The 27,185-nt window shown below is 40.8% G+C and overlaps 1 protein-coding gene across 1 annotated transcript; it reads left to right on the top strand.

Moving 5' to 3' along the window:
* Positions 1–282: 282 nt before the first annotated feature.
* ISX (intestine specific homeobox) lies at positions 283–27,169 on the top strand. Its single transcript, XM_080571808.1, has 5 exons — positions 283–676; positions 7,462–7,704; positions 21,668–21,819; positions 26,126–26,242; positions 26,916–27,169. The coding sequence occupies exons 1-5, from the start codon at positions 508–510 to the stop codon at positions 27,159–27,161; spliced, it is 927 nt and encodes a 308-aa protein (XP_080427934.1). The 5' UTR covers positions 283–507; the 3' UTR covers positions 27,162–27,169.
* The last annotated feature ends 16 nt before the right edge of the window (positions 27,170–27,185 follow it).

The raw sequence follows: 27,185 nt of genomic DNA, 5'->3' as shown, positions 1-27,185 counted from the left end.
TTTCTTTTTAACTCCGTAATAGTACATAAGCAAACGGTTTGTCAAAGATTTCAGCCTGAAACCAGTAAAGGAGGATAACTGCCACTTGAGCAGGATCTACCAACATGAAGCAACTCTTCCTGGGGCATTTTTTACCTGCGTCTGTGAGAAGCGTACCTCCTCCTGGGATGGCAATGTGATTGCTCAGAGCTCTGTAAATTTGCGTTGACCAGGGGTTGTTCAGGAGTGGGTGGGGTTGGTAAGACTTTTCACACCCCCCCCTTCTGATGCTGCCTTCCCCAGATACAGCAGTACAGTTTTTGGTCTCAAGCTGGCCAGAAGAGAGGAGCAGGCAAGTGTGCTTACTTTTGGGTTGCCTCTGTTTCTCCTCCCGACACTCCTACAGGTCAGCTGGGCACTAGTGGGGAGAGGAGCGCACCTTCCCAGCTGCATGTTTCCTGGGGCGCACCGAGAGCACGGAGAGCAGGAGAGGACTTTCTGCCCCGTGGCTGCTTTGCCAGGAAGATAATGGACCCCCGTGAATGTGTCAGCCAGGGGAAGCCCAGCCTGTCCTTTTCCATTGAGGAGATCTTAAAGAAACCTTCTACCAGCACCACCTCAAGCAGTGAAATCAGGACCAGAAGTGACTATGCTGAGACATCTTTAGCCCTAAAAGCAGGATCACCACTGGCCTTTGGTAAGTACATCACATAATGAAAAATGTTCTCCTTTTTTTTTTTTTTTTTTTTGTTTTTCAATCTCTAAAGCTAAATTTTGATTACGTAGAATTTTTATTCTTAAATTTAGCAGGAATTTTGGATTTCTGTAGTCAAGCACAAATCAATCATTATATACTCAGAAATCATCTTTAAAAATTAATTTCCTTTTAACCTTGTGGTAGATTTTACTCTTCTGCCAGCCTTTGGTGGGATTTTGTACAATATGAAGCCCTAGTGTTATTGAAGAGGTGCGTATGCAACCTCAGCAGTCATTGCAGGTAGCTCTCTTCAGTAACATCGAGGAGTTCTTATTGTAAACAAATGCAACATCCTTTATATTTCCCATTACAAAACAATGGTTCTGTTATTAAAGGAGAAAAAAAAAAAAAAACTGTCACAAGGAAAGATGGGCATTCAAACACAGGAAGCTGACCTAGAACTGCTGCAACTTAATGAAGCTGTTGGAGTTTCACTTATATCAGGTGAAACTGTCTGTGGTCTGGAATTAGGGCCAAATCTGTATCATTTTCTGATAAATCTGACCACTCATCCTCAAGCAAGAGAAATGGTCTGTAAGGGTCTGTAGCTGAGGAGTTTTAGAACTCAATCACCGGAACGAGACATGAGAAAGCATCTGTGTTTAATCATTTCTGCTTATCATCAGGGACACTAGGTTCTTTCGTGTACTAAATAAAGCCTACTTGTAGAGAACTAACATAACTTTGACTACAGCAAACCAGCAAGTGCATTAACCTTTTTGACTTCAGTTTCCTCAGTTTAGTTACTTCAACCGTAATTGAACTTTTACCCCTTCTGAAACTATTTTTTTCCTTAACAAAAATCAACAACAAACATATTCTGGATTTAGTATTTATTTTTGTTTTTTAATCTGTATGTTCCATGAAACAGAGATGTTTTATATAACCAGACACATTCAGTTACTGAAAAATGACCAGGAGTTTTGATGGAAGACTTTCACTCACGAGACAAAGCTTATTGCTACACTTTGCAATACACAGAGATCCTTCATGGATCATCACTCCATTTCCCCAAAAAATGGATGAACCAGTAGTGAGGGAGGGAGTCTTTTTCTAAAGACCTGATGGTTGAAGTAGCCACTGCTTATTCTCATTGTTTCAGCTCCAAACAGGATCCTGATCTAGACTGGAAAGCAAACAAGACCTAAATAAGGAAGGAAACTAAAAAAAATTGAGCTCTTGGTTGGTTACAGTAGTTGGTCTAGAGGTCAGTCCCACTACTGCTGCTTCAATCATCCTTTGCACAAGATTTGCACTTTCTTGTTCCCCCAGAACACAGGGTGACCTCACTCTGTACAGCAGTTGTCTCCTGACCATGGAGCAGAGCAAACCCACAACACATCTCACAGCCTGGGAGCCCCAGGCACTGGGACTGAATATAACAGCCAACTTTGAACTAGTACCTGCAGCTTTCCACGGAAACCTGCACATGAGGGAAAGGGATAGAGTTCTACTGTATTTTCTCAGAACCACAGAATAGTTCAGGTTGAATGGGACCTCTCAAGGTCATCAGTTCAAAGAAAGGATAAGTTTAAAGACAGACAAGTTTGCTGAAAACCACAGTTAGTGTTGTTGCTTAGCTGTTTCATGACTGGTACTGCTGGAGGGGTGCAGCCCCTAAATGTCTGCTAAATCTGCCAGTGCAGATCAGACCTTAACGGCAGCAGATCTAGGCTATGTTTTAAATACAGTCCTGAAACATAGAACTTAGTAATTTGTAGGAGCGGACAGGGACATAACTGATGCTGGTGCAAGCGTAACGGATCTCATGTGCTGATGGAGCCCAGGTGCCAGGTTGCCTAGTGGGGGGAAATGGTGGCATGAGCTCTGTGCGAGTGGGATTTAGTGAACTGAAATTCCTTTCCATAGGGCCCATGGCCATCACTTCGTGCCACTGGATCCAAAGTGAGACGTAACACCATGGAAAAGAGAGTCAGTGTTCTTCATAGCATGGACCATAAAAATGTATATTAACAACAGGAGACTCTTCTCTGGCAACAGAAAAGCATGGCAGAGACAGGGTTTTTTATAATAATTCTGTTTCGTGATCAGTATGTTGAAGATAACCAGCTCTGTTTCAATGTGCATGTCAGCTAAATGTGCCACTCGAAACACAAGGTCTGACAAAACTGTATGCAGGACATGGTGGGTTCTTGGGACTGCATTGCTGTACTGCCAGGACAGTCTCACCCCAAACTGCTCCACCTGAGAATACAGTCAGTTTTCCACCTTGAAAGCAATGCAGGCAGAACAACCAGGCTTTGTCTTTGACTTCACTTCATCATCCAGCCAGAGAGAGACAGTAGCTGTAACAAGAGAATAGTGACCCTTCTCTCCCCTGCTAGAAAGCAAGGCTGGATTAATTTACTTAAGGCAATGTGAAATGTTAACTAATGAAAATAACGTATACGCATGGAGATTCACTTAGCTGTCACTAGAGCTGGGAGAACATAGGAAACCCACAGAGATATTTCAAAATGTTGTTTCACATTGCTTTTGCAACTGATCAGTGAGTTAAAATAAAAATTTAAAATAAAAAAAAAAAAAAAGAGGAAAGAAAAAGAAAATGAAGCTTTTTTACTGTTGGTTTCTGACTAGCTCCAAAGATTTACCCAAGCTAATTACTCTTTACTTTCCCATCAGAATTGCCAGTTTTTGCAGATAAGGTTTATTTCAAAACTGCAATACCCTATGCAGTACATCTTGGGCTAATTGCTGTATTTCATCAAAGTCATTCAACTTTATGCCATATAACACTGACATTAAACAAATTGTGTAAATAGTTAGCTATATCTAATTTGACTCAGTGCTGGCCAAGGTCAGGGAACTGAAATGAGCTAGGGAACTTTTTGGAAATTCCAAGATGGGATACAAATCCAGCTGCTTTCCCAGAACAGCTCAGCAGCAGCAAAGAAGGAAGTACTGAGGGCCAGGGCCAAGCCATATCTTACTACAGATTTTAAGAATATTTACCACCTCCTATATGTTATGTATCTGAGCCATGTTGTGATCCATGAGAGCAAGAACTGAGCCATACATGTATCCATGGCTCCATGAAGTAGATACCCAGGCCAGAAACGATCATCCAGATGGTCTGCTGATCTAGGCAGCCTAGGGACCAAGACCACACTTGTCCTAAAGTCTAAATCTAGCCACTGAATGTTAAGAAAATGGGTGGAACCAGGAGATTCAGAAAGTCAGAAATGAGGACACAGAGCTTACCCTGGAGTCTTTTTCCAAGGCAACCCAAGGGCGCTGGATCAGATGACCTTCATAATTTGCTTCCAACCTAAATTATTATGCAATTCTTTGACAAAAAGAATGTGATGTACAGTGCTAGCCACTCATAGAAAGGTGTGATAGGAGTCAATCACATATAATAAGATCTCTGTACCTGATTCTTGTTTTGTTAAGGGTATCTCCAACGGGGTTTGGAATAAGGAGTGTAGTCTTCCTACAAACCCAGTTGTAATATTAAACATTTGTGAGTTTACTATACAAAGGCGACTTACAAGATGACCTGGAACTGCAGCTGTTGATCTGAAGTCTACTGAAAGTTTTGAATTTTTGAGAGACTCCTACCAAGTTAAAAAAGGAACAGGGAAAAAGAAGACATGTTAGTATTCAGCCTATGTTTCTCCCCTCTTATTTTTGTCACAATGCCTAGAAAGAGTAACTATGGCCTTTGAAAGGGACACAAATAAGCATGCCCAACAAGTGTTGGTCTCCTTCTTGGTGCCAACTCCTTCATTATAAACAGAGAAGACTAGCAGCCTGTTTTAGAAAAAGGGCCAGTACACTAAATGAGTCACTCATCTTTTAAGTGAATTGGTACTTCTTCTGAAATCCTTTGGAACCTGATTTCGATGTGCTTGAAATTACATCTGAAATAATTTTTCATTACTCCTCCAGTTTCTGTCAGTGAGGTTCCACCAACAGGAGGTCCTTTGTCAAGGCAAGGAGAGCTTGGGATGAGGATGTTGCACCTGGGAAATTAATAGTAAAAGCAGTAACAGATACAGTAATTATGTTATTATGTCTGCGTTATGCCCTGTTGTGTTAAGGATATGCAAATTAATCTGAATTTAACTGTGGCTTCACAAACAAGTGTCAATATGATAATTGTTTACTTCACCAGTAGCAACACTCCACCCCCGTTTGTTGCAAAAGAGGAAACAAATGAAGGAATATAACTGAATAGATACCACCTGGCTAATATCAACAATTCACCCCACCTATAACAAGGAGAAACAGACCACCTAAAAAAAAAAAAAAAAGAAACAAAAAAAGTAGAGGAGCAAGAGAAAAACAGCACAATAAAAAGCTGCTTGCATGTCTCAGTGACAGACTCTTCCTTGCTCAGAGCCTTAGTAAGGCCTTAAAATCATATGCTTGAGGTCTGCAACAGGTCTGTCTCTCTCCAGTGATTACACAAAGAGGCTTAAATGGAGCTTAGAGCATCTGAAATAACTTCCTGTTTCCAAAAAAGAAATCTTGCAATCTTGCCTGACATTTCCCATCCTTTCCTATACAGCTGAAAGTCAAAATAAAAAGACCATTTTGGGCCACAAGTCAAAGTAATTTCTGTGCATAGTAACAGTATGCTCGGTAACAAATACCTCATGTTGAGCCAGGCTGAAATGTCATCACCATCCCCACAACAAAAAGGAATGAAGAAAACCGCATTCCCTGGAGGCAATCTTACCCCATGACAATTAATAGATATTTTTCAGAGGTCTCTGCTGGAGCCATATGAACATGCACTGAAAAATACTGGCTAGCCTAGAGAGCTGCCACTGCAGACAGGAGCCTTGTTTGTTGAGGAGAGCCAGTACCAGAGAAGGTTGCAATAGGGGCAGGACTAGACCTTGGGGCTCTTAAATCTCAGGTCTGTGCTTTAAACTCAGTATCATCTACCTTCAATCTTCTCCAGAAAACTTTGTTGATTTCTCCAACCTCTCTATAAGGTTTATATCACTGTAATTTACTTCCTTGATCTCAAACAACAGATTCTCCCACTCCTTTCTACCAGTTCACGCAAACATTCATATTTTCCCATCTGTCTAGGACAGATTTCCACTGGGATTCCCATGGGACAGTGGATTCCCTCCCTGTTTTCTTTTCTTCAGCCTGCAATGTTATCCATGTCCATATGTAAGTCGTGTTCATCACTGGGGTATGCAAGTACCTCAGGGAAATACTTTGAGGGGGAAAAGTTGTATATGAAGGATGAAGACTTGAAAAAAATTTCTATAACTTAGAAAATGCCAATGTCATTCTGAAGAAGGTTTAGTGACTACCCCTAAAAACACCTTGCTCAGGTACCCTTGTCTTCTTCATTACTGTAGGATATAAGCACTGTCATTTCCGTCCATATTCATCTTCACAGCATCCCATCTAGAAAGGGAGTACAGCTAGTCCTTAATTTAAGGATGGGAGATTCAGATAGAAAACCTGGGCTAAGAACCTACACTACACTGACATCCTCCAAGCTCTTGAGCAAATCATTTAACCCCAGGCCCAAGTTAGTGACCAGTTCCAGGTCTACCCTCTCCTTTATCCCATGAATGTTGCTTGAAACCCTACCTTTTTCTCTCACCAGAAAACTCAAAATGAATTGATCCTAACTGAATTAAATGAGTTCCATTTTGCACAATATGCTTCAAACACAGAGGTGGAGCTCATACCATGTTCTTAAAGTCAGCATGGCTGGATGCAGGCTGTTGTGTTTAGAAGTTTCCCCAAAGATTTGTGATAAATTGAAAAGATAACATTTAAATAATCATTCCTCATTGACTTGAACTTTTGGCTGATTTCCAGAGCTCCTGTAACTGTATTTTCTTCATGTCAGTGTAATCCCTCTGTACAATTCCTATTGTGTGGGCTTTTACTGAGGGCAGAATTGGGCACTTTGTCTCCAGATGTTATAATTATCATTGCTCCAAGGCTGGCTAGAAATAGAACTTATTATTTGTTCAGAAAATAAAACTTTGACAAGCCTAAAAAGTTAGATGCTTTGCCAATGCTATATCCTGCACCAGAAGTAAAATAGGTATTAAAAATGGAGTTTCTACCAGTACAATCTGTTGAGTGTCACAGCTGTTATTTGGATATAAGAGGAGAGAAGGAAGAGGGGAATAGCCCTAGGTGCTGCAAACCCCAGAGCCTAGATGTGGGTGACTGCTCAGGAGTGAAGTCCATTAATAGCTTGATGTTCTTTGGTTTTAATAACAGACAAATCTGTGCTGTAACATTAGCTTCACTCTGGTGCTGACCATGGCGAAAGTCTATTGTGCTTATGTGTTGCCTCTTACTCTGCCTTTCCAAGCAAAGAAATCCAAGGGGAAAAACTAGACCAAATTCTAGGCTTGCCCATTAAAGCAGCACAGACCCAATTATCTTGTTTCTTGTTTCTTGTCTGCTTAGTTCTACACTCCCATTCTGAAAATTTCCCACAAGGGTCGTCCAAACTTTTCAGGTGGAATGAAGCAGTGAGTAGTTTAGATTTTGGGGGGCAAGTTTACTAGGATCATGCTCCTGCAACATAGGGGTCATCCTGGCAATGATGCACAACACAGGAAGATAAAGGCCATTTTAACTATGATCAGGTTTGAATGGTAAAATATCTAGACCACACTCATGTTTCTTTTCTTTTCACACATACTGGAAGGTGCACCTAATGACAGTAGCTTTATCAAAGCTTTCTCGTGCTGTGTCCTTCACAGATTCCAGCAGCAGGAGTCAATCGGAGAATGACTTACCTTCGGATAAAATGCTTCTCCCTGCCATGTGTACTACACCCATGACCAGAGCAAAAAAAGTGCAGGGAGCCCACTGCAGGAGACCTACTGACAGCCCAGCTTCCCTCTTGAGTGAGGAAACAGGTCGTGAACACCCAGAAGGCAAAAGAAAACACGATGAAGAGGAAGATCAGCTATGTGATTTCCCAGTGGACCATCCACTTCATGGTGAGTGCCTCTAGATTCAGACTTTCTCCCAGAATACCCCAAACCACAGCTGTTATCTTACATGGCACTACGTGGCAATACATAACAGCAGACATCACAAGTATTTCTTGTTAAGCTCTTGCCTGAGTCAGGGGGATGATTCTTCAGTCTCGTCATTGAAAACATGGAGACCCACCCTCTGAGCTAAGCTCTAGCTCAGGCTTGTAAATCCTACCAGTTTTAATGACAGGGACTGCTTTGGGTGTTTATTGCCCTCCTACTTTGGGTGGCAATCTACCGAGCTAGCAGGAAATGGGCATTGCACAACGTGGGGAGCGAGGCTGCTGAACATGCCACATCAGCTTAACGCGTTGTATACACCTTGGACCCACTGCACGGGTGGTGAAGAGGTCATCACCATGCACACAGGCAAACTGTCGATATGCAATAGCTCTGGCATGTAGGATGTGACAAGTGCCGCTTTAAGTTCTTTGAGTTTCTGGAGAGGTTAATATGGACAGTAATACTACACTTCAGAAAACAGGTGCTTGGTAGCAGTAGTAAGATCTTTGCTGCATGGTTCGTTATGATTCACTCCTTTCTGAAAAGAAAAGAAAAAAAAGAAAAGAAAAGAAAAGAAAAGAAAAGAAAAGAAAAGAAAAGAAAAGAAAAGAAAAGAAAAGAAAAGAAAAGAAAAGAAAAGAAAAGAAAAGAAAAGAAAAGAAAAGAAAAGAAAAGAAAAGAAAAGAAAAGAAAAGAAAAGAAAAGAAAAGAAAAGAAAAGAAAAGAAAAGAAAAGAAAAGAAAAGAAAAGAAAAGAAAAGAAAAGAAAAGAAAAGAAAAGAAAAGAAAAGAAAAGAAAAGAAAAGAAAAGAAAAGAGAAGAGAAGAAAAGAGAAGAGAAGAGAAGAGAAGAAAAGAGAAGAGAAGAAAAGAGAAGAGAAGAAAAGAGAAGAGAAGAAAAGAGAAGAGAAGAAAAGAGAAGAGAAGAAAAGAGAAGAGAAGAAAAGAGAAGAGAAGAAAAGAGAAGAGAAGAAAAGAGAAGAGAAGAAAAGAGAAGAGAAGAAAAGAGAAGAGAAGAAAAGAGAAGAGAAGAAAAGAGAAGAGAAGAAAAGAGAAGAGAAGAGAAGAGAAGAGAAGAGAAGAGAAGAGAAGAGAAGAGAAGAGAAGAAAAGAGAAGAGAAGAAAAGAGAAGAGAAGAAAAGAGAAGAGAAGAAAAGAGAAGAGAAGAAAAGAGAAGAGAAGAAAAGAGAAGAAAAGAGAAGAAAAGAAAAGAGAAGAAAAGAAAAGAGAAGAAAAGAGAAGAAAAGAAAAGAGAAGAAAGAAAAGAGAAGAAAAGAGAAAAGAGAAGAGAAGAGAAGAGAAGAGAAGAGAAGAGAAGAGAAGAGAAGAGAAGAGAAGAGAAGAGAAGAGAAGAGAAGAGAAGAGAAGAGAAGAGAAGAGAAGAGAAGAGAAGAGAAGAAAAGAAAAGAAAAGAAAAGAAAAGAAAAGAAAAGAAAAGAAAAGAAAAGAAAAGAAAAGAAAAGAAAAGAAAAGAAAAGAAAAGAAAAGAAAAGAAAAGAAAAGAAAAGAAAAGAAAAGAAAAGAAAAGAAAAGAAAAGAAAAGAAAAGAAAAGAAAAGAAAAGAAAAGAAAAGAAAAGAAAAGAAAAGAAAAGAAAAAAGGATAAAACAGCACAGTGCAATTTCAATGAAGGCCGTTGAAGGCTCCTAGTGGGTTCATGTGACTGCAAATACAGGTGGCTTCACTGACATCCACACATCTTCCTCAGCCCATACTCTGCAAGCTGGCAGAGGAAACACATATTTGTGTGAAATACATCTGAAAGAAAACCCTTGCTCCTGCAGCTGCTGCTTTGGTATACATGAGTCTTGTGACAAGCTGCTGTCACCTCCTCCTCTACAAGACAAAGTCTGTCTTGATGCAGAGAGAAGTGTCGTAAGACAACCAGATATTTTAGCCTACTTCTGGCCTGTAAGCTGCAGGAAGCTGATGGCAGCAGGGCAAAATCATGTGTTGCATCCTCAAGGTAGAGCCAGGGCAGCATGCCTCTGCCACACGGAACTGCCTGAGAGTGTTAAAAAGAAGTGCATTTCATGAGGGAGGGAGTTCCCAGCCATGGGGAGGCCACTTTCCCAGGGTGTCAGAGGAGGAAGGCAGGTGTCCTGACTCAGCACTTAGTTTCAGTGACCGGCGCAGTGGTTGGTACCAGCCTCATCAGCAAAACAGGGGGAAAGCACGTAATTACCTGCATAAAACTGAGCCGAGCTGAACAGGCCCTTTCAATGACAACTTGTATTTTAAAGGCATTTTAAACAAAATCCCTCTGTTCTCTGGAGGCAGTGGGGTTTTGAAACCAAGCAGAGGTTTAATGATCTGCCGTTTTCTAGGCTCCTGGTTCCCACAGTTGCTGAGCCTTTGATAGAAACTAGCTGAAGGAGAGGGAGGATCTGAAAACACTGGATTGGCATTTTCCCCACAGTGCACAAACAATGATGTTTCAGATTCTGTGCACACACTGTGTCATTCTTAGCAGAGAGCTGAAGCCCTGGGTTTAAAATACTTTGCAGCATCATAACCTCCAGCTGCAGTCCTCCACTTCATGTTAGAGGAGAAGAGCAGGTGGCTCCTTTTCTTGTGCCTCTGGCTGAGGCTGGAGTCACCTTTTCCAGATATAGTCAGCAGCAATGCCTCCAGGAGAGATGGGATGGCACCATCCCCTGCAGCAGTCTATAATCTTTACAGCTTGAGCTAATAGCAAATGAACTTCTCTTACCATGCCTAGCAACTCTGTGCCTCAGGCATACTTTTGGCATAGTAGCTATGGGATGGTTATATGTCCTCTAAGAAGGCATCTTGGTGGTGCCAAACACCCACAGCATATGCCACAGAGGTGTCCTCAAGGTCTGCCTTGTGTTCACACTGAGTATGCTTACAAGTGCCCAGGGGAATGGCACCAGCTTCAGCAGTGGGGGAAAATTCTGACATGGGGGACATCAGTCCCTCACCCTTCTATCTGGATAAAGCACATACATGAATTGAGACAGAGGGCACTAGGCTCTGGGTAAGCATACACGTGTACAGTTTTCAGGGAACAAAATAAATCAAGTGAAGAAAACAAGAAGAAACAATATCACTTTGAAGGGAGGAAAGCTGGTGTTCGGTGCTTTTTGGATAGGATGAGAAAGACGAGGAGGAGGTCATGACTATACACTCTTCATGGGCAAGAGGTTCAAGACAGCAAGAGCACCCCAACCGTGAACCCTGAGCATGGATTTGGAGCATGCTTCCAGGCAAGCCTATAACATTACAGTGTTCCTAAAAACTTGTTTTTCCCAGAAGATGGCTTATGCGACTAAGCGGTATAGAAATGCAGGGTCATTTAAACTAAATAGATTTATGCCCTTATCACAACCTATTTACAGGAAGCAATGCCTCTTGCACTTTGAACTTAGAGGCTGCATTGTAAGCAAAAATAAAAAAGAGAAAAGCCCTTGTATGCTAGAGATATGCTTGTGGTGCCATTTAATTCTGCAAAGCTCCCATTTGAATTTGGAAGCCTTCATTCTGCATGTGAACACTTTCACCTGTGACTTAAAAACAGGGCAAACTCTTGTGGCCATCGGTCAGCATCACAGCAACATGTCCACGTAAATGCCCGAGTTAAATACTGAGCCCCCACTTTCCTTTTAGTTCCTTCTCTCTGCTCTGTGTGAAACTCTTGCGACTTGACCAGTTCATCACGGCTGAGCAGCAAAGCATGAGAGGAGGACATGCTCCATGCTGGCCAGATCTGTGGCAGCTCCTGATGGAGATTGCCATGATACTAGTTCAGATCGTCATGGGCAATTCTTTTACATGTGCTGGGTCTGGCTGTATACATATCTGTGTGTGTGTCTGCTCTAACTTTTTACTTCCAAAGGCAGTGGATGAGTGTGCCCATCAATGCAATTATTTCATTTTATTATTAGGCTGTTAAGCATGGGTAATGGTTCCAGTCCTTTGCTCCAGCCAGGGAGCAGTCAGTACCTTGGAGAAACCAGATAGCATCATCAGCTTAATATCCTGGCAGATGCCCAGTCTTCTGGGACTTCTTCTCTGGGCAATAATTCAAGTACAAGGTAGATCAGGCTTCCACAAATGGGGCTTGCTCCTAATTTCACTGGGAACTGGGGGTTTCAGGGCCTGGGAACAACTGCACAATGTTATTTCCTGCAGCTCATATCTTCATTATTCACTGTAGAGGAGTGTGCCATAGTGAGTCAACGTCAGTCAAATATTTCTATAGCAGAAATCCTCTGCTCATTGCTAACTGGGGTCTTTTAACTACTCTTATAGTTTTATTATTATGATAGTATCTTTGATCCCAAAGCATATTGACAAATTCTGCTGTCAATTATCATAAAGACAATGGAAAATATGGAGATGAGCCCAGTCCTGGAGAACTTCCAGTATAAGTCATGTCTCTTCTGCATTGATGCCAATTGCAGGCATCTTTAGCTTAGTGTTTATGTTTTCTCTGAAGCCATAAATTCATTTGTTCTGTTCATTTGCGGATGATATGGTCAAATCCATGTACCCCTGTGAAATGGCATGGTTTATCACTTGCAGAACAGTCTTTTCCCCAATATGCTGACTTAATGCATTTATAAAACACCCAAGAGACAATGAAGCACTGTATAATCACAATTCCAGATAAATATCGGCTGCCCAGAATACACCAATGGGACTGAGAAAAAGGGCAAAAGCATCCCATTGTCCTGAACAACAGAAGGAAGCAATTCTAAATGAAAAGGAAAAGCAGGGGGGAAAAAAATAAATTCCTATATACATAATTCTGCTGCCATCAGCTGTCTTACCAGTCTTCTGTTTGTTAATGTGAATAGTCCCTGCAGTCCTGTGTCTCTGAAGTGCAGTATTCCTATACACACTGAGAAATGCAGCGAACCATTGACCTTGATTTAGTGGGTTTACCTGAAGCATTGTTGAAGGCTAGTTCTTTGTTTTTCTCCCTCTTTGAAGACTAACTGTTTTTAGTCACACCCTGGATATTAAATGAAAGGCATTAAACCTGAATCCTTTACTCTTGCCCTTCAGACTACGTTCACACAGTAGTCTGACTGATACAAGTAAGCACTGAAGCAAGAAAAGTTGTTCGCAGTTGAGGACTATCATAAATTCTATTTGTGCTTTTTTGTTTGTTTGTTTGTTTTTGTTTTGTTTTGTGTTTTGTTGGATGGTTAAAGTGAATGTTAGCATGCAATGCTTTTCTTCAAGAGCTCCTTCTTCCCGGGAATTTTAGATCCGAAGGGTATATTACACAGGAGCCAGAGGTTAATTTGTTCCTGCTAGTCAAATCTATGTAATGTGACCACTTGTAAAGTTGATGGCACATCTTGATAAGTTTACTTCAAAGGTCTTGCAAGTACTTATTGACTTCTCTGGAATTGTCTGAGAACTTTTCATTACATCCCCAGGATCCAGTGCTTTTAATTACCGTTCATTAAAATTGATGGCAAGCCTTTTACTTACTGTATTAGTAAATGCTTTATGCTGAAATTAGAAACATCAGAGACTATGTACAAAAATAATGATGGAATTATGTTTTATTGGAGGGGGAGCAGACTCTGAGGCTGGGATGTAAACAAGCATGCCTGATTCATGTTTAGAGGTTTGCAGGTAATCACAAGGAGCTGAAATAAAGCAGGGGAAAAAAAAAAAAGAAAAAAAAGAAAAACAAAACACCTGTCTGCGCAACCTGTAATAAGCTCAGCTTTCTGACAAAGGTGGTTGACCAGAGAGTGTGGGGAGAGCAATGGGGAACCTGTATTTCTGTATTTCACAATGAAAACCATTATTGGATTAGTCAGGTCACTGCTTTCTCATTGTTCACTGATTGTGAGCATCTTTAAGGTGAATTTTGGCAATGGCAGAGCAATCTCAGAAAGTATGTTTTAAACCTGAGATGTAGGTGAGTGGGGAAAAGTACATATATACCTGCCCCAAATTCACTTTGACCTGAAGGAGTTCATGAACATGGAGGTCATTTAGCCTGGGAACAGAACTGATACCAGGTGGTGGAAAATACCACGCACCCCTGTCAGTTGAGGTCCCTCAAGCCACAGTCTGTGTGCTCCCTCCAGACTTTTCACAGACCACTGGCTGTGCCAGACTTATGCACAACAGGACAGCATCATTTGTAAACACCATCAGCTCTTTGCTGGTGATTGAGAAGGGTTATATTCACCAGGGGCTCAGGCTGATGATGAGCACCATCCTCTGCAACAAACTGCCCATGTGAATTGTTTCATGTGTGCCTTCTGCTCCCTGCCAGCTCCTCTGAAAAGCAGGCTAAGAAATTCCCGCAGCCACCACCGTACAGCTTGCTTAAAGGGGTTTCTGGCCTGTCATTTTTACCATTCCAACCCACACTGCCTAAGTCTGCACCTCTCTGCGTTTCAGCCTTGCTGTCAGGTGATTAGGCACTGTACTCTGCGCCAGGGTGAACACAGCTCTTCATCAAAGAGTTGCGGACTGAGGAGAAGGAAGTTGAGCCTTTAACAGTTTGAATCCTGCTGCTCTGCCTTGACTTCTGCTATGCCTCAGTGGCCAGCAGCTGGATGCTAAATGCTACGTTTCACTAGCAAGAGGCTCTAGGCAGAACACATTGTACATGTACAATTCAGATCAGTCTCACTGGCTATGCCAGTTCCTCTTGAAAGTGGCTGAAAAAAAAAAAAACACATTTTAATAAAGATTAGCCACGCTGCTATACTCCCACGTAAATAATGCAGCACAAGCTCTTTTGAAAGCCATGAGCCACCTCTTTAACTAGGAGAGGGACTGCCACGGGCACATCTCTGTACACAGACAAGCACATTTTGTCCTGATGCCATCAGCATGCTGTAATAGCTCTTTTATAGAGTTGCAATTGTTTTTGCTATGGGCTTGACCATCATAAGCAGAATGTCACCAGAGAAGAACAATGCTCAGAAAAGTCACTGGAAGAAACCAGCTGGGAGACTCAAATATCTATAATTGGTTGAATCAAAAAGAAGAGAGAGAGTTACTTCTTTTAAAAAGGCTAAAAGGAAAAAAACACAACCCAGCCAGATATAATGAGGATCATTGTCAAGGCTCCTGAGTTTCTCTCTGAGAAACAAATGGTACAGTCATCTTTGTTACACAGAGAAAAATATATTTTTGAGCATATGAAGCTAAAGCCACTGCTTGCTTATGTAAGTGCTTTCTGTCTTATTGACAAAGAAGCAGCAAAATCTTTGGATCTGGCTATCAGATGCTGTGCGAGGGTGTCTGTCCAGAAGTGACAAAGAGGATTGCAGAAAGATAAACTGATCCCACAAGTTTTCACCTACCTAGATTACATACTTCAAAGCAGAGATGTGTCAGCACTGACTTCCAGCCCTTCTCTTGGGGTTTTGGTTCCTTATCCCTCCAGCACATGCCCCTCGTATTGAGACCAAGTAGGCTTCATACAGTCTTGGCCTGCTAATGGGCTAAGTGCAAATCGGAGGTGCAATTGCAGCATTGCAGAGATCTTCACAAAGTAGCATATATTTAGCTGGTTCAGGCACACAGGGCAGCTGAGGCACAGCAGCCTAAGGTGTAGGCTATTTGCCTGCTACAGGCCAGAATGAATTTGCCAAAGCACAGCGTTGCTGCAGATGCACAGCTTTTACTTAGCAAATGCAGGTACAAGTACTAGTCTTCAGTATTGATTCACTTATGCCTCTAATATCTCGCAGCTCTGTTATGGAGGGTGGTGAAAATAAGCTTAGCTAACATGGTATAAACAAGAGATCAGACTCCTTAAGCTACAAGTAGTATTAAAGCTTTAAATTGCCTCCTTTTTTTTAAGGGGGGGCAGGGGGGAGCATTGCTACACTTTAGTCCACGTGAATATTTGGAGATCAGAGATCACACAATACAGTACATTGGGTGGAACCTCTAGAGACCAACTTGTCCAACCCCAACTCTAAGCAGGACCAGCTTAGATCAGGTTGCATAGGATTTGTCCTGTCAAGTTCTGAATATCTCCAAGGCTGGAGACTTCTGAATCTCTCCAGGACTATGTTCCAGTGTCAAACTACCTTCATGGTGAAAATATTTTTTCCTATTATCTAATCAGAATTTTATTTGCTGTAATTTGTACTCATTGTTCTCGTCCTTTAACTGCACACCTTTAAGAAAAATGAGTATTTCAACAAAGTTTAAACGTTTCAACTTGCCCTAGGTCTGACCTAGTAATAAAGCCAGATCTGCAAAGGACAAATGTGCCTGTTTCTGAATTTAAAGAAGTTATACTGCTTTATCAGTGTGAAGAATCTAGCCCTTCCAATGTCAACAATAAGGCAATGTATAGACAGCTGTATCTCTAAGAATCTACAAATGCTGACATATCTAGCTGCCTGGTATTTTCAGGCTTGGTTTCAGCAGTCAGCTAACCTGCAAATGACTTTCACAGAGCATAAAAGCACACTTGAATATCCCCAGCTTTTACATAGAAAATAGCTCAGGAAACTCAGAGAGTCTTATTTCCCCAGAGACTCTACAGCCACGTTTGTAAAGCCAATGTTACACTTCCAACACTTTCTAGTCTTATATCTTCCACCCACATTCTTTATTAGACTGTAATTCTGAATGCTGTTGTTTGCTATGGGATCTCTAAGCTAAGGTCCCAAGGCAAAGGAAAGTATCAAAGCTACAGTCAGAGAAAGTTTCATCTTGCAAGGCAAAATGTTAACATACAGTCCCAGATTCTTTCTTTTTTTCATAGTGTTTTGTGGGTTGGATTTCTTTTTTCTTTTTTGAAACAAAAATAGAATGACTGATTACTTATAGAAAAAATGCACTCTTCTAGATTTCCTACAGGCAAAAGCCTTGATTAGGTCACAGGAGTCTATTTTGTTAGCAATTTAATTTCATTTCCAGTTGAAATCAAAGCCTGTCCTTCAGTCTCTACTGGCCCCGTACCTGACCTCATGTTATTTTATTTTGTTTAATCTGATGTGTTCCAACTTTGAAAGATCTGGTTTCAGTAGAAGTGGCACTTCTGAGCACTGTGTAGATTCTTCCCTTACATAACAGTCTTATCTACAAAACAGCTCACCATGCCCTTCCAAGAAGGAAAAATGTGGAAGATGTACGAGCACACTGACAGCAAGTTTCTTTTGCCTGTCACCGAGCTATATGGGTCATTTTCATACAAAAGATGCTGAAAGGAGACACCAGAAACTCATGAGCCTATTCTCTCTTAAACTGTGTTGTCCAGTCCTGGACACCTTTGGGTGGGACAGATGATCTAGCAGATCTATTCCCAATCCCATCTATAGCATAATTTTTAATACTGTATGTTTCAAAAAGCAATAGGTCGGTCCTTCAGGTACCATAAGATGTCCCATCTGCCCAAAGTTTCTTCTCACACTTACACCAGCTGTGCATAGACTTTGTCTTCTCATTCTCATATATTCTTTGTAGGGTGGTCTTTCCAGATCCTTCTAGACTCATGATCTTTACTAATGAGTTTGTTCTATACCCCATCCCTGTAGAGATAGTATTACGTTGATGGTTAGAGATGTTTTCTTGAGTCAATGTAGGCTGATTAATTCAACAAACTCTGCACCAAGTGTCCTTCCAGCATCCAGAAATTCTTAAGCTGGTAGCCAAGTATAAATATCTACATTATCATCTCGGTCTGTAGTTTGTATGAACATGCTTTCTATGGAGAAGTCCTGCAGCTAGTATGGTCTGATAATGTAAACCACTCCTTTTTAGCTCAGGTAGTATTCTCTGATTTGGGCACTAAAAGTCTTGCCTTTAGGTTTTATTCCATATTATACAGATGATGGCTGTCATGTTCTGTATTTACAGGCAAAAAATACTGATTACTGTTTGTATGGTACCCACTGTGATGGGGTCAGACCCAGCTGGCCTTTGGCATTCGTTTCATTCCTATCACGGTCCACCTCAGTCATCTTAATTCTAGAGAGTCTGGTCAATGTATGAGACAGAAGGGTTTACACTGGACTAAATCATTATTTGCTCTATTCTGATGGAATACTAAAAAATGCTCTTTTTTATTTGATGTGACATCCTAGATTTTGAAATGTAGACATTTTTTTTCTTTGCATAGTTGTGAAATTATATTTCAGTTCACTAATATAAAACATTAAAAAAATACATGGGTCTTTTTTTGCTTCTTCAAAAATCTTCCAGGAGGTAGTGTGGTCTGTTCTCTTTCTTCTGAAGGCTTTCTGGTTGCTAGAAGTTACATAGACTGCCTTGACATACAAAACCTGGCAGGACATGAACCCTGCCAGCATCCCAGGTATTTATGTACAGTTGGGACTATAAGAACAAGGAGGTGGTCACAGTTGAGATTAGGTTAATTCCTCTACTCTGTTAATGTTGGGGGTAGAGTGCAGCTTCTTCCAGCTTTGGGGAGCAGTCTCCCACTCTGGCAAGAGGCAGGAGCTCAGCTCAGTATTCAGTGAGATATGTGGGACATCACAGGACGCCTCCAATTTCTGAGACCATGAGCAAGGTCAGGGCAGAATTCACTTGTCTGGACATGCTATATGAATTGCCCTGTGAAAGAGAAATATGAATACCATATGTTGTAATGATACAAATATAGCAGAGATATTCATTACTGTATGACAGGGTATGATGTACTTGACAAAATATCACCTTGGTACTCAATCTTACCTGTCTAAAATATCTCCCAGGAGGATATGGAAGCCAACCGCCACAGAGAGGTGTGAGGTGAAAATCTTCCAGACAAGAGACACTATGAACTAAGTTAGCGCTATCATATCCACAGGGGACATAGTGTCTTGGGATTCATATTCTTAGTAATGATAGTCCATATTTCCCTTTTTAATCCATACAGCAATAAATGCCCCTTTTCTTATAGACGTATTTTGTGAAGGTTCAAGTTGATGCAACTTTGTAATCAGAGCTTCAAGGAGAGGATGCCCATTGCTATCTCCAGTATATATGCACAAAAATATTTCTCATTTCAAATCTTTGCCCCAGTGGTGTCAGCAAGATTAAATTTAAATGACATTTTCCCCTTGGGGCTGAAGCTAGGGCTGCAGTCTAATGAGTAGTACTTTGATAAACCAGTGAAAAGTCTAATGATATGGATTTAACTCTGTTGGACATGAGCTTTATTAGGTTGCTCCTGAGATATGAGAGTATTGACAGTGTTTATGATAAATGACGCTTCTCAGTTACTCTTGCATGGCTGGTCTCCTTTTCAAAGTATCTGAAGTGTTTAAAAAAGAGGAAATATTCACAACAGAATATATTAACTTACTGGTTCCCATATATTGTCTCCTAGACATCTTCCTACCAAATCAATGAGCAGGATTTTTTATTCCTTATTTTCTGTGTCACCAGGGTCAAAATTAAGTTTCCATCACAGAATGAAAGATGTCATTTTCTGGTTGGGGCAGAGCCCAATTTCCACCTGTTAAGGTGCTTAGTTACCTTTTTCACAGTTTTAGCCCCAACAAGGAATACTTTATGCTAATACTACAGGGGGAAGAGGTGTAAAGTCTCTTTGAGGGATTAAGCTAACCACCTCTAGGTAACTGTTCCCATTACGAAGTGTATGCATCTAGGTACGTGGTATGTATTGTAGCTGTCATCAGACCATGGAAGACCAAAAGCAATTATTCAAAATGTTCGTTTTCATCAGCAACATGGCGTCAGTGCCAAATACTTCAGGAGAGATTTGGAATTTTACATTCCTATCAGGCTGCAGTTTTACAAGCTCAGTAGAAAAACAAACAAACAAACAAACAAACAAACAATGTAACTTGGGGCATAACATTTTGTGCTGTTCATCCAATGTCATCTGGAAGATTTTCCATTTGTGCACCAGAGAGGATTCCAGCCTTGAGATGTGGCTGAAATCCATGTTTTGCAGATCAGTCGCCTTACAACTTATTTCTGCCACTCCCTTCTCCTCCTCTCTGCAAGACATCAACCCTTCAGCATCATTTCAGATCAACCCAGACCTTATCCTAATTTGCACAAAGTGTTACATAGTTCATGGTCTGAATAAAATACCTTAGTGTAGGAGGGCATTTTCAAATCAGTGTAGGTGCTGATGGAAAAGTCTGTGTCGTCACACTGCAGCAGCTGAAGGAGTAGAGCAGTCACAGAGTCCTCTCAGGAATTCATACCACCAAAAGGTCCCCATACACAGTTCTGTGGGTTTTAAGGCCTTATAGTTCTTAAGCACAAACGTGTTTAGAGATTTCCCACACAACAACAATGTAGTCTGAAGAATACTGTGACTTTTCTTTGTAAGGTAGTATTTTTAATGCAATTGTTACATGTCAGTGAAGTTGCTGACTATCCCTAAATACTGCTAAAGGAATGGTATGGAAAGAGAGTGGAGATCAGTTAGTCTGGAGTGGTTTAGTTCTTTTCACAATGTTCACCCACTTTGGGTACTCTTTGATCTTGCTGGCATCTGGGAGGAGTAAATTAATCAAAATCAATGGAGTGCCAGTGGAATAAAATCTAGGGGTAAGATCAAATTCAGACCAAGCAAATTCACTTATATTTGTAATTTCTCATCTTATCTGAACTTGTGTATGACATGTCTTCTGAAGCTGACTCTTCTAATTGTCTTGTTCTCCATCCATGAATCATTCCAACATTCAAGATCAGGTTGGGTATAGTGTAGGGGTGGAGCAACTGGCTTGGGTGTGGCAGTAGGGTGGAATGGGTGCAGTGTTGTCAAAGAATCTTATTGGGTAAGAAATAGCTGGAGATATCTGGTGACAAGGTGACATGGGAAAGTAGTTACTGCTGCCCTGGGGTGAGGAGAAGTTGGGTTTGTTGATTGTAAGGTGGTTCACTCTCAAGAGGTCCAGCAGTGCTTTTCTGCTTGAAGCTAACAGTGATCTAAAAGCCACCATATCACTCATCTCAATCTCATAAAGAGTCAGTACCTATCCAAAATAACTCAGATTCAACTTTTAAGGCAAGAATGAACAAGTTAATGCAAACAGAGCAAGAGAGCACAAGGAAACAACAAATAGGCTGCAGACTCTGTAGTAAACCCAAGCAACTTTGCAAGAAATACAAATATGCTAAAGAACTGAGCTTACACCAACAAGGATCTTGTTCTAAGATGAAGAAGCAGACCTGACACAGTTTGTCTATGGACAAAAGTTACTCCATTTACTCATTATTCCCCCACTGCCCAACAAGATTCACAGCCTCCTGACTGTGGAAAAGTTCATGTTAAGTCTAAGGAAAATACAGATTTCTATTTTATTTAATAAATATCTGCAGATGACCTTGGATATTCAAACCACTCTCCTGAGGGTGTTATTTCTCAGAGCTTGGGGAAAGCTTAGCAAAACCAGTATGACAGGAAAAGATAGGCATGGAAAATTTATAAGCTGAAAGAAAAATGGTGATTTGTTACAGTCATGAGAACAGCACCAAGACAAAACAAAGTATCCACTCATTCATTGCCTTTACATTAAGGATTTGTTCACAAATAGCTAATAATGGATTATAAATGAGCAGCAGATGTTGTGTGCATGTGACAGATGAGCAACAAAGGTCAAAGTTTCATGCAACACTAGAGGATGTTGATGACAAAACCATTGCAGGGTTAGTGTGGCTAAAATACATAAGGTTTTGTGATTAAAATACACAGGTTTCTGTAGTTGCTCATATGTAATGAATCAGTGGAATTAGCACTGCAAATAGACACTGTTGACTCTCTACTTCAATGCTAAAGTCCACATTCACTGTTGGGTCAAGAGACAGTCACCTATTGTAAGTACACCTACTGTAAGTACATCTCTAGAAGGAGTTGGAGATGACATCCCAGCTGCACAGCAATTTGCAGAAACTGCTGCATCTCTGAATCTCCTTGTGGTCATGTGGTCATTTGCTATGAAATTCAATACACCTTTCCTTGTTTGCACAGTTGAGAGGAAAGGGAAACGGAGAATCCGGACAACATTCACAGCTGAACAGCTCCAGGAACTGGAGAAGATTTTCCAAGTGACTCACTACCCGGATATCCATATTCGCAATCAACTGGCAGCAAAGATTAACCTCCCAGAAGCCAGGGTTCAGGTATGTTCTGCCTCCAAAAGGCTAAACTCATTGCACCAGTTCCTTATTCAGGGTATGTTCATAATAGTTTATGTGTGAATGACCATGCTAATGAAATACGTGATCTCTTTCTTACCTTACGGAGGAGGCCTTTTACAAATAGGGAAAAAAGTATTTGTCACCCAGTTGGGATTAGCCAAATGGGATTAATCAAAGGGTTAACAGGTGCTCTAAGCATCTTAAATGCACAGCAAATAGGAGTTGCAGATGGTTATAAGCAACTTGTTGGACTCTGTAGCAACAGAATGGCCATTTATGAAAATATTTATTAATCATCTATCAACCTTTTATAGGACATTGTAATTCAGTGCAAACTCTCACCCACATCCTTCTTCTACAAGTTCACAAAAAAGTTAAAATAACTGCCCAAATGAAAATGTTTTCTTACTGTTCTGTAATTTGATATCACGGACTATAAATGCACTGGCTGTAATTTCAGTGCATGGAAACTAACCCTGTTTCCCCCAGCTATAATGTAGCCTTGCTAACAGAGCTCAAAATTGACCCCATGTGTTCAATGCATATGAAAACTGCTACAGTGAAATATACATACCACTGTGTATTGGAATTTGGTGTTATCAGGCACTGCTGTGATGATTTTTACAGTTCCTGTACTCACCATAATGCTGGAGTCATCAGTGTACTTCCATGTACATGTCCCACTCTAACAATCAAAGTTCAACACTGATCAGTTTATTGACTATGACATGCCTGGGACTATTGACTAACTGTGGTGATATTGCTTCATAGTTAGATGACAGGGAGAATTGGAGCAGCATAAATGTAATGTGCTCATTAGCAATATCAGTGCATGCAAAATGCATTTCTGATAGCATGGGAGCGCAAGCTGGGCTACTAGTCAGTGTTCCTGACAGAGCACCAAACCACATGAAAGAACAGGACCATCTTCTGTGTAAAAAATAATTTTTAATCTCTAGGGAAAAAAAAAAAAAAAAAAAGAAGAAACGAAAGAAACGGAATTATCATGGGAAACATCAACCTGAGATGTGCAAGGAAGAAAAAACCCATCGTGTCTGAATTTCAGATAGCAAATTCCCTATCCAGACTGTTACACTTGACACGGAGGTTCTGCATTTGCCTCTGTATTGGCTGATAAACTGGTCACATAACTCAAAAATAGCAGTAACTTAGGTATTTTTGAAATCAGAGAATCATAGAACCAAAATAAGCTATAAGTCAAATGACTTCAGAGAGAGAGTTTAACAACAGCAACAACAAAAAAGTGAGCAGCTATTGGGGTAACCATGTGAAACATTTCACAACTGTGTGAAAAGCTTGTGTCCCCCAATCAAGAAACAAAGCTATGTTTCCTACAAAACAATTTAAGTGGACAGATGGAATTATATCCTTGCATGTATGCATGCCTACATCCAACTCAAAATGAAGAATGCTGGATGAGTAAACATTAGAAACAGAAAGTTATAAAAAGAAGGAATAACCAAAGCTAAAGTATACAGGCCAAATATGTGGTCAGAAAAACAAAGGATCATCAGAAACTCAATAAAAGTACATTAAGAAGAAAAAAGTGAACAATTTCATTGATCTGTTACTCTACAGAAATAGTGGAATAGTCAAGGAGAGTGCAGAAATGGCAGAGATGCTCAGTCATAATTTCTGCTCTGTCCTTGGAAATATGTCAGGTAAGGTGGCAGTATCACATGATGGTGATGAGACACTTTCCATCAGGACAATATTGAATAGCAGCTACAGACTTACGTTTTTAAATCCAGAATCTCAGTGACTTGCTTCTAGTAGTTCTTAAAAAGCTGCTTGAGACACACTTTCGATCATCAGTTTTGATATTCAATCAGTCCTGTAGCACAGTGGAAGTTCTGGGGACCTGTCAGAAAGTTAATGTTGTGTCGGTATTCAGAAGGGTAAAGAGAACAACGACATAATGACTGACCTGTGAGCCAAACACTGATTTCGGCAAAATGGTGATAAAGCTTATATGAGTCCCTACTCACGAAGAATTAAAGAAATGGTAATATATTTAATTCTGATCAACACTGGCTTATGGAAAACAGATGTTGTCAAATTCATCTTTTTTTTTGATTAATTATATACTTGGTTGATAGAGGTAATAACATTGATGGGATGTCACTGTAAGGACCTTGCCTTGGTCTTACATCCTTCTTGGATTAAGACAGCAGAACAGATCAAGATATCATGTTCTAGTACACAAGAAGCAGGTGTTCAATTGCAAATGAGGACATTTCAAAGGAGGCCTCTCATAGGAACCATTTGCTGACACAGAGGTCAATGTGAACTGCATAATCAGTAAAATCTTTAATGATAGAGTTATGAAATGGTAAGAAGATAAAGGACTGGTAAATAAGGAAAAGGCTTGTTCTTTAGCGTGCCCTAGGTCATTGGTTATGTGTCTGCAAGAGAACAACACAGGGACAATCACAGAGCAACAGACAGAAGCCATTCCTACAACACGGGGAACACCACCCTCCCTCTGTGCTCTGTTTTAGCCCCTGTTTCTTCATACAACTTGCTGAGAACCCGCCCTCATTCTGCTCCTGGCTAATGCTACAGCTGTGATGGGCAAATGAGTCTTTTGTGAAATCTCAGGCAAGATTAAGGAAGCAATTGACCCTGGCTTTAGCACCAGTGTGACTTTCATGAGCACCCATGGGAATGTTGTTCTCTGTCTCAGTGCCACAGCTCAGGAACACTGGAAAATTTAAGGTTACTAACATGCAGGAAAAAAAAATGGTATCAGTAGGTTGCTATCTGTGGTGGATGGAGCAGGGAGGAATAGGATTAAATCCCAGTAAAGAGAAGTCAGGGTGCAGGTTTACAAATCATTCTGGGGAGGGGGGTTTTTTGGAGCAGCTGGGCAGAAAAGGCAGTTTAGGCTCTGAACACAGCTATGCCTATATTAAAAAAAAAATAAAAATAAAAATCTATGAAGTGAGGACTTTATCCTACATGCAGACTCTGGAAGAAGCACTTAAAAGGTTGAATTTTTGGCTTTGGCACCTCCCTCTATTTTCAATCACTTAATCGATGATAAAGAGGACTCATTTCATGGTTTTGTTTCACTATATAACTCCGACCTGGTAGAAAGGGAATGTTATAGTTCATACACACTGAGCAGTTGTCAAACACATACAAACCCAGCAAAAAAGGTCTGTCCTTTCAGTAACCTCGGATACTTCTATCAGCAATATAGCAGAGGTCTCCTGACGTTCCCATTACTTGCTGGGCAAGAGATGCAGAAATAATTGAGCTGTTCATTATTGGATTTAAAATGCATATATATTTACAACCAGCAGCATATGGTTTTGATCCCTAACACCTTGTGTTCATCTAAATCTCTTGCCAAGAAAGAAATGTTTACATTCAAACAGCAAGTTCCAAAGCCAGCTAGTCTATAATGGAAGGGGAATTCAACTTTCACAGCAATGCAACAAGATGTACTACTGTGGCTGCACAGTAAATGCTTGCATGCCTCAGCCAGAAGCCAGACAAGTCAAACCAGCTGAAAGACAAAGAAGCTCTCCCTCGAGAAAATTAGTTGTCTGTTGTCCAGAGCAAAAGAGATGGCAGATAACAGAGTGCTGAGTGACTCAGAAGGTGGCATCCCCATGGGTCTTTTGCTTAGGATCCTTACATGAATTTCAGAATGTTACAAGCTAAATACAAGAAGAACCCTGTTACTATAGCTCCATGGGTGACACACGCTTATTGCAGTCCAGCAAACATCTAGGTGGGTCTTTTCCCAGTCTATTCATTTGAGAGCAGGTTGACAAAGTCCTGCCATGCAATAAGTTGTACCTCCTAAGGAAATCATAATGCCATATCTCTTGACTGCTGTGAAGCTTTGACCATGAAAGGATTTACTTTCCAAGGAGATCCCTGGAAGACCTGTTGCACACTGTCCTACTGTCTTTCCTTGAAGAGGGGGATGGACCTAGACCATTACTACAGAAACAGGGCTCTGCTACAACATCAAATGATATATAATCTTTATTAAAAGTTTTGAGTGAAACAAAACCAAATGCTCAATAACAGCTGTGATTCTGTGAGAGAAAAGTGGCTGTCATGATCGTGCAGAGATCCCACATGTTATGCAAAATGCAAAAGGTGTTGTGTCAAACCCCATGTTTTCCTTTAGGTTCAGCCTCTGGTTTTGCTGAGGTCATTTAATGAGCAGGAAAATTAATTGAATGTGAGTAGTTCCTTCTTTATCTGCTGCTCATTTCTGTGCCCTTTCATTTCTGCCTGTATCTAGATCTGGTTCCAGAACCAGCGAGCCAAGTGGAGGAAACATGAAAAATATGGCAACTTTGGTGGCCTTCAGCATCTGACAGAAGTTGATTTCATTCCTGCTCCCAAGGCAGATATCACAGTAAGTATTGGAGGCTATGTATAAAACCAGTGAGGGGGAGAAAGCTATCCTTCACCAGGTTACCTCTTCACATGGGACTATCCCAGAGAGGAAGGACTGGAAAGGACAAAAAGGTGATATGATCAAGTTAAATCCCAACAAATATGGTCAAATAAAATTTATTTTTTAAAATGTGTATTATTCCTAAACCTATTTTGTAAATATGCCATGAGGGTCATCCTACCCTATTTTACTTCTAAATCATATGCTTGTAAATCGTGCTTTGGATCAAAACATCTTAACCACCAGCAATGTCCTGAACAGGAAAAAATATGACATTTGTAACCACAAAGATGTGTTTCTTTAGGCAGTCAAGATCTTTTTACAATGTCCAGCCTACTTAGGGTCATCAGTGTTTTTTGCCCTTGCCCCGTACCCTTGCTAACTCCAGGGCAGTTAATCTAGGCTGGCACACAGGCTATTTCCCTGACAGGAGTGTTTCCATAGCTAGAACAAAAAGTATTTTGCCTTGCTCCCCGGCTGACAGCACATCACTGGGTTTTAGGGAGTCTATTCTTCTAAACTTTTCTTCTTAATTACTGAGCACCAGGGAAACAGCCAAGGTTGATTGCAAATTGTATCTAAGTAAAAGTCAGTATTGATTTACCTGAGACTTTGTTTTTATTCTTGAAAGGCTCCTAGCTTGATGCCGAGAAAGCTCGCCGCTACTGTCCCTGCTGTGGGATACTACTCACCACTGCAAGGGCAACTGACAACTGCTTGGCTGCCCAGCATGCTCTCCTTCATCCCTCACCACCTGGAGCTGCTGCCATTCCCCAAACCGTATTTACTTTTCAATGTCCTCCCCGCCTATGGCACCTACAGCACGCCGCTGCCCCACAAGTTGGAACAGAGCAGTATCTGCGCCAGCTCCACATAGAGGAGGATATGGAGGAGCAGGGGA

The sequence above is a fragment of the Anser brachyrhynchus genome, assembly GCF_964034855.1.
Source record: "Anser brachyrhynchus genome assembly, chromosome: 1".
NCBI classification, from domain to species: domain Eukaryota; kingdom Metazoa; phylum Chordata; class Aves; order Anseriformes; family Anatidae; genus Anser; species Anser brachyrhynchus.
Note: the sequence above shows the minus strand (reverse complement) of the source record. Positions and strands in the feature narration are given on the sequence as shown.

What these genes read in the sequence shown, in the direction of transcription:
- ISX (XM_080571808.1), top strand. Translation starts at nt 508, where the DNA reads ATGGACCCCCGTGAATGTGTCAGCCAGGGGAAGCCCAGCCTGTCCTTT. An exon ending in TCCCAGAAGCCAGGGTTCAG is followed by an intron (nt 21,820 to 26,125) that starts GTATGTTCTGCC and finishes GCCTGTATCTAG; the next exon opens with ATCTGGTTCCAGAACCAGCG. An exon ending in CTCCCAAGGCAGATATCACA is followed by an intron (nt 26,243 to 26,915) that starts GTAAGTATTGGA and finishes TATTCTTGAAAG; the next exon opens with GCTCCTAGCTTGATGCCGAG.